This window comes from Epargyreus clarus, unplaced genomic scaffold (genome assembly GCF_041222505.1).
Source record: "Epargyreus clarus isolate Ecla_fem2 unplaced genomic scaffold, WU_Ecla_fem_2.2 ptg000024l, whole genome shotgun sequence".
Lineage (NCBI taxonomy): Eukaryota > Metazoa > Arthropoda > Insecta > Lepidoptera > Hesperiidae > Epargyreus > Epargyreus clarus.
In genome coordinates this window covers 10,420,392-10,438,224 of record NW_027332231.1, presented here as the reverse complement: position 1 = coordinate 10,438,224, position 17,833 = coordinate 10,420,392, and the positions used below count along the sequence as shown (strand labels likewise).

The window sequence follows — 17,833 nt, the reverse complement described above, 5'->3', positions numbered from 1 at the left end:
GGTACTGTGCCTTTTATATACATACATAATGTTTTTTTATCCTTACTAATCCTTACTTCCTTAATATTATAAATCCGAAAGCAACTCTGTCTGTCTGTCTGTCTGTCTGTCTAGTTGTCTCTTCTTCACGCCCAAATCACTGAACCGATTTTAATGAAATTTTGTACAAAGATAGTCTAAGACGGGTCTTAGACTATCTTATGTCCTTTCTCGGGAGAAAGGACATAGGATAGTTTTTATCCCGGAAATCCCACGGGAATTAGGGATGGCGATCTAAGATCGATTAATCGCAGAATCGATCTTTTGTACCCAAAACATCGATTATTATAATCGATATTAGTAAGGATTGAATCATAAACTATGCATTTGATCAAGTGATGATCTTTAGCAAAGTTGAAGGTACTAATTTTCAGTTTTATGTTTGTTAGTAGGTACGTTATATTATTTTCTTTTAAACGCGGGTGAAGCCGCGTGCAAAAGCTAGTTAACAATAAAATTGTGTTATTTTATTAAAAATATTTTAGACTGTGTTAAATAAATATATCATTCTTGTTATCTTTAATATAATTACTTGTAGACGCTGACAAAAAGGTGTTAAACATGAGAGAAGTTGTAATAATTATTTTATAAAGAAACAATGCAGAATAAATTAATAATATTAAGTGAACAATAGTATTCTCTATAAAAATAAAGTTACAGATTTATAAACAACGGTCGGAATGTCATTGAGGATCATTGCATCTGTCATTTATGTGTGACGATTTACAAGTACCTGAATTTCACTTTAATTTTTTCTCCCAACGCGCCTATAGAAGTATGTCCTAATCTTTTTTTAAATATAATATTGGAGTAGCAGAAAAGCATGCAGTCCACCTGATGGTAAGTGGCTACTGCCGCCCATGGACATCTGTAATCTACCCCAGATAGGACTCCTACCTGATGTCGGCCACAAGTGCGCCACTACCATAGAGGACTAAGCTGGAACGCCTCGGAAAAGTATGTCTCCCTTACCACACCCTTTAAACTAGAATACAGCGGTGGTGCCGCCGAAGTCGAACCACATAGGGTTCTACCACCTTCAAAATTGCGAAATTATAATTTTTCATTGAATTTATAACAAAACATATTTCAGATTTGTTAAATATAGTGATAAGAAACCAAATTGAATTTCTGTACAAAATTTAGCATGGCCATATTAACACTAGAAAAGATCGAACATTGTAGACTCACATCTGAAATAATAAGATTCTATTATCACAATGTTGATAATTTTAGAAAGATAAATAGATAAGGACTCAATAATCGCCACAATCTGTGTGTGATAATTCAATTAACATACAAATGTAAATAATACATGATTTATTATTCAACTTTATTTCATAAGCCAAGAATAAAGGTAAATAATTGGCCAAGTGCAAGTCAAACTCGGGTTTAGGAGATCGAACATTATGACAAACGGAGAGACAGCATAGTCTTAGTAATAGGGTTCAGTTTTTACCCTTTGGGTACACAGAACCCTAAAAAAGGCCATTATGTAATAATGATTGTTATTTACCAATGAGGGACGTGTGTAATGATATGTTCTTATTATGCTGTAGTAGCAAACATGCAGTCCACCTGATGGTGAGTAGTCATTGTCATGCCAGGCTTTCTACTGCTCTTTGCTCCTCTTAGCACTTTTAACTGTTGTTAAATTGGATTATGTGTGATGCTGTGTGCCTAAAGTAGAATCAAGGAAGGTCTACCATTTCATTTTTTTTTATAATATAGGAGTAGCAGACGAGCATGCAGCCCACCTGATAGTAACTGACTACTGCCGCACATGGACATATGTAATCAACCCCATATAGGATTAGATATTCCTACCTGAGGTCGGCCACAGATGCGCCTCTACCCCTGAGGACTAAGCCGGAACGCCTCGAAAAAGTATGTATCCCTTACCACACCCTTCAAAACGGAACACAACAGCGCCTAACACAGCTGTTATTAGGTAGAAATAGGTGTGGCAGTGGTGCCGCCGGAGTCGAACCACAAGGGGTTCTACCACCTTCAAAATTAATGAATTCATAATTAATTAATTTCATAATGAATGAATTTAACATATTTAATACTAAATTATCAATATATTCACAACTATCACAATACATTTTAAATTTTGAAATGAAGCAACATTTTATAGAAAGGAAAATGATGCATTCCTAAATAGAACAGATCCTGTTCTAAATTTAAAATGTATGCAATCAACCAATAAACTACCACACATTAGACCGGTTTATGTGGCAGAGTTACATACTTCAATACGTATTTCAAACCTTTTTGTTATTGATTTGTTTGCTTTGGGTTCATTGGTTTTATTTTTGTACCAATAATAATAATTTCTTTTTATATAACTCCATATTGAGTAAGGATTCTACCTTCCCATCGCAGATGTGTTGACACTCCTGATAATTAAGTTTGTAATTGTATCCTTAAGTAAGCCGTTTTCTTTTTTAAAAATCAATTTTCTTTGAAAAACTAGCACCAACCAAAACAGGAAAATTTAGTATCATAAAGAAAATGAACATTATTATTTATATATTAGTTAGTTCCTATCCCCATTCTTTCCTTGTGTAAATAATGATATTACACCATTTTACATTTGCTGAGTTAAATGAACATTCATGCTATAATGTCATTGAATTTCCTGATTACACAAATACACATAAAATTATGTACTGTAGGTATGAGACTAAGTAGTACAAACACATAAAAATTAAAAACATATTATATGTACCTCCTTTTTGGAAATGAGGTCAAATTATATTACGACACAACAAAGACTTGATACTTATATACCAAGATACGTTAAAAAATGTAATTTAGAATTTTAATATTGTTAAAAATATATTTTAAAATCACAACCCAACACAACACAAAACGTTTAAAATCACAACAAAAATAAAAAAAAACTGAGTAAGTCAAATTTTAGAGTAAGCCTAGTTCAACTTTATTTATGTAAGCCTATTCATTCGTGTAAAACAATACTTCCTATAGTTATGCCAACAGTTTGTTACTTGTTTACTTGTTTCGAAAATATATACTCATACTTTCCACTTATTACACGATATTGATAAAACTTGTTAATATTTTAACGTACTACATATTTAAAATGAAATAACTTACCCAACGTCATCGTAAAAGCAAAGAAACAAATTTAAAAAGTAAATTAACTTGTGTATAATTTCACTCCGTACGGACACCAACGTCAAACTACAATGTCAATCAACTGATTATCTGATTCATTCAAAGCGACACTCGACCGCCTGACCACCAACCACAGACTATTTTTTTATTAGCTAGGTACTGACTGATTCAGCTGTTTTATTTGACTTTGACAGTCCCTGTCAGTTTTGGCAATGTCAAAGTCGAGCAGCGTTTAGTGCATGCTGCAGTATTTTTCATTAATCACAGGCGTTCAACAACATAGTATGAGATATCACCATAATGTCGATATTTATTTATGTTAAATATTTATTTGAATGTTAACATGTTGTAAATTTTGTAAAATTCTGTGACATGATATACGAAAACATATTACTGCTACATGTGCAGTTGATACGTAAGCACTAAACGCAACCAAGTAATTTTAAAGTTTGTCGCTAGATGGCATGGTTTCTTGTATGGAGATTTGTTATACAAGTTTTTAGAATCAACACTAGGTAGCGCTGTTAAACAAATTAATAAACATATCAACTTTTAATTTTAAATTACAAATTACACAAAGACTAATAAAATATTGTGTCAGACATATGTATCCTTTTCGTTTTTTCTTATGTGTAGTCCTATGTATAATATAGTGTCCATTTGAGGTAGTATATTTTATATGATAGGTATGAGTTACAAGTTACCTATGTTACTACGGCGGTTATATGCCATTTTCCTCAGATCACCATTACTGATATCTTTAATAAATAGAGAAGATGATAAAGTAGAAAAGAAATGAGTGAGACGGAAATGAGTGAGACCACCCTAGTCGAACTCTACCTTTCGGTATAATAATTATATAACATTGAAAAAGTAATATAAGGAAGATTAATGAGTTATTGATGAAGATGATTATAGTTTAGCTGTAAATATATCATCTATAAAATATATATTTACATATTCTTAATGAATCAGGTTTACTTTTTTATAAAAATAGTTTTTTTTAAGAAAGTTGGTAGAATTTATAAATTAGATGTACTTCTGCAACTATTTCCAACTGTAACATATTTTCAATAGGATTCTTAGGTAAAATCTTTAAAGTATGAAGCTGCTAACCTTTAACTTTTGAAATAGTTACTTTGTTTAAAATGTAAGGTTAGTTTTCTAAATAGCTATTCATTTCAATGACAGTATGTGTAGCTAACTAGCTACATAATAGAACTAACCTTTGCATAACTTCGCTTTCAAGGCGTTGCAGCAAATACAGGATATTTGCATTTAAAAGCCTGGTTATGAGATAATTCCTAATTTTTAAGTGGGTTAACGAAGACTAGGAGCTGTGTAATAGTGTGTAATAATAGGTTGGCAAATGCACCTTGAATGAAGATCTACATCGGGACCTTAAAGTAGACCTTGTCAAAAAAGTAATCAGTACATATGCAGAAGGTCATCAAAAAAGACTTCATCATCACGTCAATATCGAGGCGATCCAGCTCCTCGATACAACGGACCTAGTGAGAAGACTCAAACGGACTAAATTTGAGCTTGTGCCATGACACAGTGTAGTGTTAGTGAAATAGTGATAAGTGAACATTATAGAACACAAGAACAATGTGTCTACTCCCTTATGTGGTAAAACAAAGAAGTGCAGTGTCAGAGGACGCCACCTTCATTATATGATTATTTAGCAGTTTAAGTTGGCGTAGAATTACTCATTAGTCATAAATTAGGCTAGATCGTAATTAATATAAAGAACCTATTAGTACACTTGGTACTTTATACAAACAAAAAAAAAATTATAATATAAGAGTAAAGAGACGACAATGCAGTCCACCTGATATGCTGCTGCCGCCTATGGACATCTGTAATCAACCCCAAATAAGATAAGTTTGGATTCGTACTTCAGGTTGGCCATACATCTGTGGCTCTCACCCTTGACGACTAACCTCAAATGCCTCGGCAAAGTCTGTTCTTTACCACCTTCAAACCAGAACACAGCAGCGCTTAACACTGTTTTTATTACGCAGAAACGATACACCTAGTTTAGGGGTGGTGCCGCCGGTGTCGGACCACAGTGGGTTCTGCTACCTCAAAATCAAGTTTAAATAATTTCGAAAAATAAATCGAGGAAAAATTTTCTCATATTTTCTACTAAAAAGAGGTAAATTGGTATATGACTTAGGTAGGAGTCTATGTAAAAAGATGCCGATATACCTTTTCTTTTTTGAAATCATTTATAGTGTTTCAAGTGTAGTGTATTAATTAAATGGACCCTTGCTTTGCAATACCGAATTACCTAATTGAATTGCTGTTTACCTTCCAATATTAAGTTCACGGTAAACCGCGCCGTGTAAAACGGTGCGCGATGCAGTTCAGGCTACGTACGCTTAGTAGGTATCTTATGCATATTAAATTATCTTAAAATTATTAGGCACTAGTTTTTGCCCGCGGCTTCGCCCGCGTTTAAAAGAAAATAATATGACATACTAACATACATAAAACTGAAAATTCGTACCTTCATTGAAACGACAGTGGCACCATCTGGCGAAAATTGGTCGTACCAACTCTGGAACCGTCGTGGGCTTTGACAACAGCTTTGCTAAAGATCATCACTTGATCGAATGCATAGTTTACGATTCAATCCTTACTAATTAAGTTTACCCTTTGTAACCCTTAGTTTAAGGCGTACAATAAATAAATAAATAAAAATAAATAAATAATATCGATTAAAATAATCGATTTTTTTGGTCCAAAAGATCGATTCTCCGATTAATCGATCTTAGATCGCCATCTCTAGTTCCCGTGGGATTTCCGGGATAAAAACTGTCCTATATGTTAGTATGTTATATTATTTTTTTTAAACGCGGGCGAAGCCGCGGGCAAAAACTAGTACATATTATATTTTGGAAACAGCAAAAAATATGAACTCTTGGATCGAACTCTACATGGAAGAGGAGTTCCACTAAGGTTTGATTAAATGCAGCGGTGTGGTTATAATTCTCGCTAATTTAACCCAAAGCCACAGGGTTTCAAAGAAGTTGATAATATAAAAAAAATCGCCGATGGTTGTCTAAAAAGGGACTTTATTTCCTGAGAGGCAAAATTGTAGGAACTGATGTCGCGGGCCCCTTCAGGGGAACAGGCAAATACCTTATTTTTCGTTGACCTGTTATCTGGGGAGAAGTGGGCGGTAGATTCAGCAGGCAGTATTAAGGCCCGAGACTTCGTTAACATCTTTAAATTTGCCCCGCAACTTTAAACAGATACCTTTTTTTTTAAATATAGGAGTAGCAGACGAGCATGCAGTCCACCTGATGGTAAGTGGCCACTGCCGCCTGGACATCTGTAATCAACCCCAGATAGGATTAGATATTCCTACCTGAGGTCGGCCACAGATGCGCTGCTACCCCTGAGGACCAAGCTGGAACGCCTCGGAAAAGTCTGTCTCCCTTACCACACCCTTCAAACCGGAAAACAGCAGCGCCTAACACTGCTATTATTAGGTAAAATAGGTGTGGTGGTGGTGCCGCCGGAGTCGAACCACAAAGGGTTCTACCACCTTAAACTTATACCGCGATTAACGCCTCATGTATGACGTTACGATCTTTCACTACTGCCACCATCTTGAAAGTCCCTACGCAATAAATGATTACCCTATTTGGTCAATATTTAATGCGAAATATAACCATTAGAACGAAAAACGACGCGATATTATTGATGATAGTAATCAGCGATCTTATAAACAAGAAGTTGCTTAACCCAAACATTCACATTACATATTTCTTAAGTCTTCTCGACGAATGTTCTACGTGTTTCTGTGAAAATAGTGGTTTTGTCGTGTCTACTCGTGAATAATTAATGTGCTGTTGAAATAAGTGTAGCGCTTCCATTTCGTTATTACTTACGAGTATGTATATGGGTATGTCTGATGAAGTTACCAGAACTACACTGTCGATGGATAAGATGTTCAGAAGTCAAATAGAGATTTTTTGTACGCTTATGTGATGCACGCGGTGCCCAATGTATGCTTGTATATATGCGTGGATTTTAATTTTATGGCTTCTAATAATCGGGTTCCTCATTAAATTTGAAGGTGCCTGAGATTTTTAAATTCCTTTCAGATAATGATATTGTTTATATTTTTTTAAAGTAACGTTGATATTTTTTTAATTTACCTACCTAATTTGTAAGCGTCCATAAATCCGTTTTATTAAAAAAACCTGAACACTGTTCAATTTAGCAAAAGTGGGTAACTCGACTTGAATACATACATACAATTTATTTTTTATTAGCTACTGGAGCAATGGGATTGTTTTACGGTCTTTAATTAAGATACTAAAACGTATTTATATTTACAATTATTTTAGTTTATTCGTATTTATGGAACGTTGGTAGTAAAAGTAAACCACAGTGTTGTAAATTTACATTGATGTAGATTTACTTTTCATTACAGCACCTTTTTTTTTCTTCAAAAACCTTCAAAAGGTACCCTATGCCGTGGGAGCGGCACGTGGTTATGTGGGATTCTCACCGCACTAAAACCCCCCCGGTGGCCGTCCTCGGCGCTGCGTAGAGGACTCCGGGATCTCCAAAGAAACGCAACCGGAGTTCATTACAGCACCTATTTGCTTTATTAGAAAAAGTTAGAACTCCTTGTAATTGGCTTTCTACGCTTTTGCCCAAGTCCAAACTGGCTTAGTCGTCAACGCATTATTAGTCCATTTCCTCGGTTTTCGGGTTTCCTCTTAGACTGAAGGGTGTTGTCCTTTGAGAACACTATTTTAAAGAATACTCAGGGGTGTAAGGTTTCCTAAAATGTTTTCCATCACCATTATAAGTAACAAGTGATAATTAATTTCCAATACTTTTTATAAATCAAAGTTGCATGACTGGGATTTCAGCTTCGGAGCCCGTCTGAGAGGCCGAGATGTAACCACTAGGCTTGGTAAATGTCATGATCATATTTTGTTTCTCATTTTTATTTTTGATACCTATTTTTTCCCTTATAGTCAGAATACATATCTATATATAATAAGGCAGAAATAGGTGTGGCAATTTTCGCCAGTCTTTCAATATCCATGTCGAAATGGTCATCATTGATTGTCGTCATTGATGCTATTTGTATGGGGCGACACGTAGCATGGTGCATGTACTTGTACGCATGTTGACACCCTGATTGTGACAGGATAATTGCGTGCACGATATCAAATGATTATTGCATACATCAGTTTGTAAATAATTATAGTTTAAAAAAATCTAGAAAACACGATTTTATGAAAAAAACAACTAAAAAGTAGAAAATAATTTCAATCTAGGAATAAATTAAGGAACAGTAAATAGTATAATTGTGGTAAAAGTGTGGGGTGGGGCGCTTTTCGAAAACTGATAAATGGAACGCTGCACGCTTTTAAGTTTTTTTTTTAACTATATTTATTTTTCATTTTTAGTTCGATATACCTATTTAAAAAAAAAATTTCACCGTGGATTAAAACCCACGATGAATTGCATATACTAACAGTAAGAAGCTGGCACTTAGTCACAAACATACATACATATAGGTGAAGCTAATAAAAGCATGTTAAAAAGATAATTGAAAACTGGATTGATCTCTTTATATACGGAAATTAAAGTTTACTTGTTGATCTTTATAGAGGCGCATTGTGTGGGAATATTGTCCTAGTTTTATTTCTTTTTAATTCACCTTTATAGCACTTTAAAAGCATCTTTAGCAAAAATGTTGTTGATTTTTTAATTCATTTGTAGTTTTGACATTTATAATGTTTCGGAAAACTTTTCGTTCAAAGCCTTACGATTACTTAAAGTTAGTTACTTTATAAATATAATTCTACTATTAATTCATTAGTATCTTTTGAGTGCTGCTGTGCTCTGGCTTGAATGATTTGGTAAGAAGAAATATTTACTCTAAGAGGCGTTTCAGTAATTGCCATCTTAGGAACAATCAGTAGGACTGCTAGTTCGTTTCCTACTTGTATGATATAAAAAATCTATCAACGAAATGTGTCCCAATCAACACTGGTATATGTGGTCAACTTAGGACAATAGCTGTACGTGTGTGGCCGAAGATCATTCAATACACCGAATGCAAATACGTTATTAATTCAATGTACGTTTGTTAGAATACGGAATTACAGTTTAATCCTATTACCAACTGTTCTAAACGAGTATAACTATGCGTGCCACGTTAAGATATTGCTGTGTAATGTTTTACTGTGTTATTACGAAGAATGTCTTTATAATCATTTCGTATAATTAAGATTTTTTATGCGCGTTACAAAAAGGTTACACCATGTGATGTGTTTTTTTGTGTAATTTACATATATTGAGAATGTAAATATATAGGGTTTATTACATGTCTTAAACAATATTTAAATTATCAATTAAGATATAAAACGACCAAAGTATTTCATTTAGCCTGAACGATTAGATAATAATGGTATCGTAATTAATCAAAGACGTTGGTGTCGGCGTAATTAAATTTGAATTAGTTATTAAATAATGTTTAATACTTTCAAATATCTATTCTCTTCTAATACGAGTATTTATGCCAGAACATATTAACATATTAGGGGACTTAATCTAATTAGTTTGATAGATTTTTTGAAAAAGTCTTTTTTAATGTTTGTCTTGTATTTGTGTTTAGTATTCTCGATATATGGAAACCTACTGTAAGGTTAGAAATTCCTTACCTGGAGTCGGTTAAAAAATGGCTTTGAGGACAAAAATTGGAAGAAGTTTAATATCGATAATTCCAGTTGAGTCTAATTTAAATAATCTACCGGATTAGGCAAATTAAATTTCACAAAAAAACATTTTTTCCTTCTCAGCTCATATCGAAGGATCATCGACAACCTGAAGGTTACCTGTTTTGAAAGTTACCTGGAGGTTAATAAACTTGTTTTTATTTTGGACGCAATCGTCAAGTTATCTTTTTTTTCTTAAAATTTTACTTTTCTCACGATTTGCTCACCTTCAGGGTTTCTTATTTAATGAAAATATATATATATTGATAGTGATAGTTTTTATAGTGAGTAAAGGGACGCTCAGCTTTGTTTTAAAGCATGCTGCTACCCATTCATATCTGTAATAAACTCTAGATTGAATAAGACTAAGGACTCGAGTTTTAAAAAAAGTATAAGTGCCTCTCCCTTAATAAACTGTTTAAAACAGGATACAGTAGCGCTTAACACTGTTACATTAAGTAGAAATAGACATAATGCGTGAAAAAAATTACTTTCAATAATAGAAAAGCCCGCTGATTTAGTGATATTCCATTAACTGGTTTCCATGTAAAATCTCTCACCTGTCTTATAATAAAAGTAAGAAAACAAATAAAAAACATTTCAGTAGAGATCACAAGTAGATGTTTTATTGGAAGTTGACCTTTTTTCACAAAAAACTTAGTCACAAAGTCACAGGTACATGCTAAATGCATCTGAAATTAAATGCAATGGAAGAAAACGTAAACACGAAGAAGCATTAACAAATATATGTGACTCATCACAGTAAATTCTAATTAACTTTACGAGTGAGATTATTTTGTGGTAACCTTTGTTTACGTGGTAAGTTTGTACCTACTAAGTAATCACAGTAATGATCTTTGTTATATTGTAATCCTTACTAATATTATAAATCCGAAAGTAACTCTGCCTGTCTGTCTGTCTGTCTGTCTGTCTGTCTGTCTGTCTGTCTGTCTGTCTGTCTGGTTGTCTCTTCTTCACGCCAAAACCACTGAACCGATTTTAATGACATTTTGTACAAAGATAGTCTAAAACCCGAGAAAGGACATAGGATAGTTTTATCCCGGAAATCCCACGGGAATTAGGGATGGCGATCTAAGATCGATTAATCGGCGAATCGATCTTTTGGACCAAAAAGTCGATTATTTTAATCGATATTAGTGAGGATTGAATCGTAAACTATGCATTTGATCAAGTGATGATCTTTAGCAACGTTGTTGTCCATGAACCCACGAAGGTTTCAGAGTTGGTACGATCAATTTTCGCCAAATGGCGCCACTGTCATTCCAATGAAGGTACGAATTTTCAGTTTTATGTATGTTAGTATGTCATATTATTTTCTTTTAAACGCGGGCGAAGCCGCGGGCAAAAACTAGTAAGGCAATAAAGAAGACAACTAATGGCTTTTTTAAGTAGATGGTCATGAACTCCATTTCAGTAGTGAGGCCACTCTTGCTAATGGTTATCTCATATGTATATCATATCGACGATGTAGTAGCAATAACTCGTTTTTGCATATTTGGACTTAAAATGAATTATCACAGGTCGTCCTTAAGACACTGGTGTCTTAAGCTTAAGGACCTGGGTCCTTAGGTTCAAAATTGAGCAAATATTAATATATACATATAAAATTATAGTGTGGCCAATACGTTCTGTCTTTTTTAAAGTAGCGTTTCTTCTTATGTAAAGAAGCGTTTTTTGAGTTACGAGTTATTGCTAATTCGTCGTCGATATGGCAAATCCTGAAGAAAGAGATCTAAGTATATCAGGTCAGCCTCAGATAGTTTAAGACTCTTGTTTAAGACACACATACCGTATCTCTTGGGATGTACCTTACGTAGGAGCAGTAAACATAGTAATCATCCAATTCTCGTTAAGTTTTCCTTGTGTAAGTTGTTTTGCTTTTTACAAGCTTTTAATTAGCTTGCTTTGTTAGTTCGTTTGTTTTGTGAGAGTCAAATCTCAACCGATTTCTACTGATTGAGCTGATATGTTGCATATAACTACACATATCCATAATTATATAAGTGATATGCCCCTAAATACAATGTGGTATACCAATTATTTTTTAAGAACCGTTAGGATATGGATATGAAATGAAAGGGTTTTTGGGTACAATACGAGAAACAAAAACATCTAAAGATAAAGCTTGTTTTTTTAAAACATATTTGATATAAATTTATTTGCACACTGCTGTTAAGAAACGGCGGCATCGAGGTTTATAAACATTCATTGTTAGTTTATTGTTCTTTTGTTTCTGACGAATACAATCATACATGTTGTTAGGTAGAATTATATATAATTTTCATTGTTTAACTCATAATTGTTTATTAACATATGCAACACCTAAGGACTAAAGAATGCAACTTATAGTCTTCGATGAACGGAATAATAAATGAGTTGGTAACAGATTATTTTAACAAAGAACAGTGATAGCGGTTAAAACCCGTCGTTTTAATCAGCGGGTCCGCGGTTCCAATTGTTCCATTTTTAGTAGTTATGTGCGAATTAAAGCTTAATTATTATTTTGAATAAAAATATCTAGAGGAACCCCCACTATATTTTTCTTCACCGTACACATGTGAGAGTTCTTTAAGAACAAGTTCTCTCTGTGTGGTGTTTATACGCACTTGGCCCGCGCGGTGGATTAAGGCCTGAACCCTTCTCAAAAGGAGATGTTTGAAAGAAATAGTAACCACCATAACTTTAATACCAGAAATAGAAATAAATTAGTAATTCCTAAACGTAGATTATGTAAGGTGGCTAGATCTTTCGTGGGCAACTGTATTCGCTACTACAATAAAATACCCGACCACATTTTGAATCTCACAGAAAAAAAGTTTAAACATGTCGTTAAACTAACGCTATGTAAAAAAGCGTACTATAAAGTAAGTGATTATTTGACTGACAAAACGGTGTGGTCTGAATTAGCTCCAGCTCCACATGTACCATTACGTTAAGTTAACATTGTCAAAAACATTTTTTTTAAAAGATGTGTGTTATGGAGTTTCTTTCGCCGCTTCTTCTCCATAACGAAACACCTTGTGAAGTGGTGGTAGTTGCTTTGACATTCAAAAAGTGATCTGTAAAGAACCTATTTTGAATAAAAAATTTTGATTTGATTTGATTTGACCCAAGCCGAGCAGTGTGACAATGAAGCGTTGACAAGTTTATTGCTATGATGTCAGTATTTAGTCATTAAGATAACTTGATGTGCAGTTTTTACATAGAGATTTATCAAAGTGGATAATTAGCATTTATAATTTGATTGTTGTTAGAAAAAGCTTAACAATATAAGAATAAAATTTCAATATTTATTATGTATTTATTCTTTATGTTCACATCAAATTGTTTTATAACATAATTTAATTTGTGTGTGTGTCAATTAGTATAATTGGTTCTGCGAAACCGTTCTATTTGACAATAAATAAATAAATAAATATACACACTGCATACATCTAAAGCTTTTTACCACGGAGCGGGTATAGAACAAAATTGTTATCTTTTTATTAAAACGCTTTTTTATGTTATTAATTCGTCGTAATGCGAATTTATGCCTAGTTAATGTTTAATTTATGCGAAACCAGAAATAATTACTTCCTAGTGAAGATGCCAATCGATCAAGGTAGAATATTTAAATATCTAATTTTCACACGGAAATACTAGTAGTATTTTTCTTACTTAAGATGCTTATCTTTGGATATAGATTACGCTGTCGTAAGCATTAGTAAGTGCACATAATTATAAATAACAAAAATAATCAATCTATAATTTTTTTGGTAAATAAAGATCGAAATTTGTCCATTTGTAACTGGCAAAAATTCTCAAATTTCGAGCAAACAAGATGCAGACCACCTGACGATATGTTGTCACTGCCACTTATGACTTATGGGCACTTATATAAAACAGTTTATTCCTGTGGACTAAGATGATCGTCTTATATGAAAATCAGTCGGCATTCACAGTCTTCCACCGAAATGTATTAAACGTCACGCTAGAAATAAGTCTAGCGGTATCCTCGGTGTTATGCTGTTATGGTTTCCCCGGAATTATGCTGGCTCTACCACTGCTTCTTTTGAAATCAAAATAATGATGATGATGCTCAGATGTAGTTAACGGTAGTAACGTAGTTAAGATATTTGCTTGTCGAATCTGCTTTGCTTTCTCGTTACAAAATTGTTCCTTAAACAATTTTATCTTTATTTCTCTAGAATTGTGTGACACACACTACTGTATCTTTATACAAGATACATAGGTATTTGCATCACCGGGATTACAACCTGAGCCCTATCCGTCACATTATATATATATATATATATATATATATATATATATATATATAATTAATATATATATATATATAAAATATATAATATATATATATAATTTATAATAATAAATAAAATTAATTAAAATGACTATTTTAGTACTAATGAAGACATTTATGGATTTAAAAATACTATTAAATGAAATTAAAAATTAGTTAATTGGATAATTAACCCTAAACATAATATCACTAATTGCTTTTAAGAGTCTAAGTACCTACCTATAAATATTATTACATAATAGTAAAAGTGAAATTTCTTTACTTACAACGCAATTTAAAAATTAAAAATATTGATAAGGCATTGACCTGTTTACTTTCATTTGCAATTTACTTTTAAACTGCAAATGAGCATAAGTATGTCATGTGCATTGAATTACAAAATTGTGCAATGCGATTTTTTGTGCATATAAACCTTCTTGTATCTTATGTATTTTGGTCAGAATCCTTTCTGTTTTCTGTTTCCTTTCGAGGTTCCAGTCCATCTGATGGTGAGTGGTCGTTGCCGCCCTTTGTCATACCCAAATAACCAGCTCTATAAAAAAGGGGCCAATCATAAGCCGATCACAGGTACGGTTCCAGTCCTGAAGATTTAGCTCGCCTTATGTGTAAGTCAGCCGACATCTACACCTCTACTTTATTAAATTAATAACAATTAAACCTGAAAAAGCAGTGATAGCCTAGTGGTTAAGAAACGCGGCCTCTCGATCGAGGGGTCCGAGGTTCAAATCCCAGGCACGCACCTCTGATTTTCAAATTTATGTGCGTATTAGAAATTAATTATCTCTTGCTTAAACGGTGAAGGAAAACATCGTGAGGAAACCTGCATACCTGAGATATATATATATATATAAAAAAAGCCTATAGGTATGTGAAGTCTACCAATACGCACTTGGCCAGCGCGGTGGACTATGGCCTAATCCTTCTCATTCTGAGAGGAGACCCGTGCCCAGCAGTGGGACAGTAAGTGGTTGATGATGAAACCTGAAAAGTGGTAATCAGTTTAGTTTGACCACAGTGGTACTATCCACCACACGTATTTCTAGTTTCAGTTGTAAGTTTCGATAAGGGTGTGGGTGCCGGATAATTGCATATGAAACGACCATCTCAAACTTTAGGAGTGGCAACCCATCTGTAATTACTTTGAGAAATTCTTTGGGAGAAAGAGTTTTCCGAGGCATTCCAGCTTAGTCCTCAGGGGTAGCGGCGCATGTATGACCGACCTCAGGTAGGAATATCTAATCCTATCTGGGGTTTATTACAGATGTCCATGGGCGGCAGTAGCCACTTACCATCAGGTGGATTGCATGCTCGTCTGCTACTCTTATATTATAAAAAAAAAAAAATCCATGTAAAAAGTCTTTGTTTTGTAGAGACAGGTTAGGTTAGGTTAGAGAACATGTGTGCTCATGAGCGAGAGGGACTTATTACCCATTGGACTATAGGTACACATGTTTGTTCAATTATATAAAAAAAACCTTTAACTCTAATTGCGTTCGGCCACAGATGTGTTGTTTCATCAGAGGACTAAGTTAGATTTAATCTGCAGTTTTTTTGAATACAAGCTCTAACTATTTGTAAATTGGTGTAGATGTCTATGAGCCGCAGTCGCCACTTTAATTATTGCAGTGTGTCTTTTTTAACAGGCTCTTTGTATGTTTATTACAATACAAAATACATCTGTACAAAACATCAAAAATAAAAATTAATTAATATTAAGTAACTGAAGACTAAACGTTGCAATATTTACTACGTATACCATGCCAAAATTGCATAAAATTAAGTTTAATAAACAACCAAAAGTTTTAAAAACACGGTCGTAAGCAAAAACATGTTTACAACTACATTTTATTTAATTTATCACTACACAGGATTCACTAAAAAATGCTAACTGAGCTTAACAACTCGGTCCGGTTTTTAATAACAAAAAACCTTACCGTCACACACTTTGTCAACATCAATAACAGTGTCACGTGGTGTCCGCGAGTGTACGTCTACGAATAGTGTCGCGACACCGCTGAGCGCGGCGTGCGGCGCCGGCGGACTCATTGTCACTGTCACGCCGTGGCAACGCTCTCGCGACATTCGCGGCACCACTCCACCGAAATTCATTGATTACGAAGACATGCTAATGTGTACTTCATAGAACTGCTGTAGAAAATATTTGTTGTGCGTGCGACATTGTCACAGATTAATTACAGAATTTACAGGTCTGTGGATATTGTATAGTGTGAATTCTCGTCGTTAGAACACGGCGACACTACCTCTACATCTATTTTTGTAATAATGTGTGTACTGTAGACACTTATGTAATCCTATTTAAGCTTCTTTTACAGATGACACTATCACTGTCCAAGAGCTCTGACAACATTTGTGAATTCAATACAATTAATAAAGGAGATTTATTATGAACACAAAAAGTAGGACTGGTAAAAATGCAGCTTACTTATGTCAATACCACAATTTAGACGATTCTAATTATACCTCAGATACTAAAATTTTGCAAGAAATTTGGATTACGGGCGTGCCAAAGAATGAGATTCCTACATAAATGTCATACAGATGCATGAAGAACATTACATATCCGTATAGAAGCGTTGTGAATTACAGTTCTATGACGACGTTCTAGGATAGGCGTCATCGATTCTGTTATGATTTCACACCTTTTTGTATTTAAAGAAGGACGTTAATCTTTTACAGTTCATGATATTATTTTAGGTATTGATAGAATGTTTCGATACTGTGCTTCACAACAAACTGTATATTTATTTACTCGTATAAGATTCTTATAAGGCAATTCAACTATTTATACTTGTGTTTACATCTAGAAAGACTCTACATAGTTTAAATTATATTTCGCCTTTAAAAAATTGTTCTGTGAATGGATGTATGTCTACTTATGAAAACTCATTAAATAAATAAACATTTGCGGACGACGATAAATCACTGGCTCATAACAATCCTAATTGATCCTAATCCTAATTGTTTAACTCGTACTTGTACACAGGTAGGTACATATTTCCTTTGCTTGATTTGGCTTCAACACTTCTCGTCACATTACCCGAAGGTAGATATCGATACCTTAATTCGCCAATCAGCCAATTCCACTTTTTGTCAAAATGTTTTTTTTGTTTTTTATTTTGATTTCGTTCAACGCCATTTACTATCAAAATAAATAAAAAAAACATTTTGAAAAAAAGTGGAGTTGGCTGATTTGCAAATTAAGGTATCGATATATGTTATTCTTCTGAAGTAGGCGCATTTCCTTATGAGGCGGTTAAGCAAAAAAACTACAAATCTTTACCACGATAGTGCCTGATTTTTACTTGACTGCGCTATATTTGTTTATTAGACTTTTTAAAGTCTAAGATCGTTTATACCTATTACTCTAAACGCGTGGGCCGATTTTGATGACTTTCATGTCAAACATCTTTTTTAGTCTTGCAAGTGTTACTAAAACAGGAATCAAAATACTTAATACTGCTTTATATCTTTGCAGACAACTCCCATGATCGTAATCTCTTAAAACTACAGCTACGTTCTCATGGGTCTTAGCCACAAATTACTA

The 17,833-nt window shown here is 33.8% G+C and overlaps 1 protein-coding gene across 4 annotated transcripts in view; it reads right to left on the bottom strand.

The window, feature by feature from the left end:
* LOC140752462 (aldehyde dehydrogenase, dimeric NADP-preferring) overlaps nt 1-17,833 on the bottom strand; it is a 59,520-nt gene that overhangs the window by 25,719 nt on the left and 15,968 nt on the right. Inside the window, exon 1 of one of the 4 annotated variants that reach the window (XM_073086769.1) lies at nt 16,203-16,329. The exons of 2 other annotated variants lie outside the window; for them this stretch is intronic. In XM_073086769.1, coding sequence (XP_072942870.1) covers nt 16,203-16,314 — 112 coding nt within the window. In that variant the 5' untranslated portion in view covers nt 16,315-16,329. Of the gene's footprint in view, nt 1-3,162; nt 3,323-16,202; nt 16,330-17,833 lie in introns of those variants that run through there. One more of the 4 variants, XM_073086770.1, reaches the window with a different exon arrangement.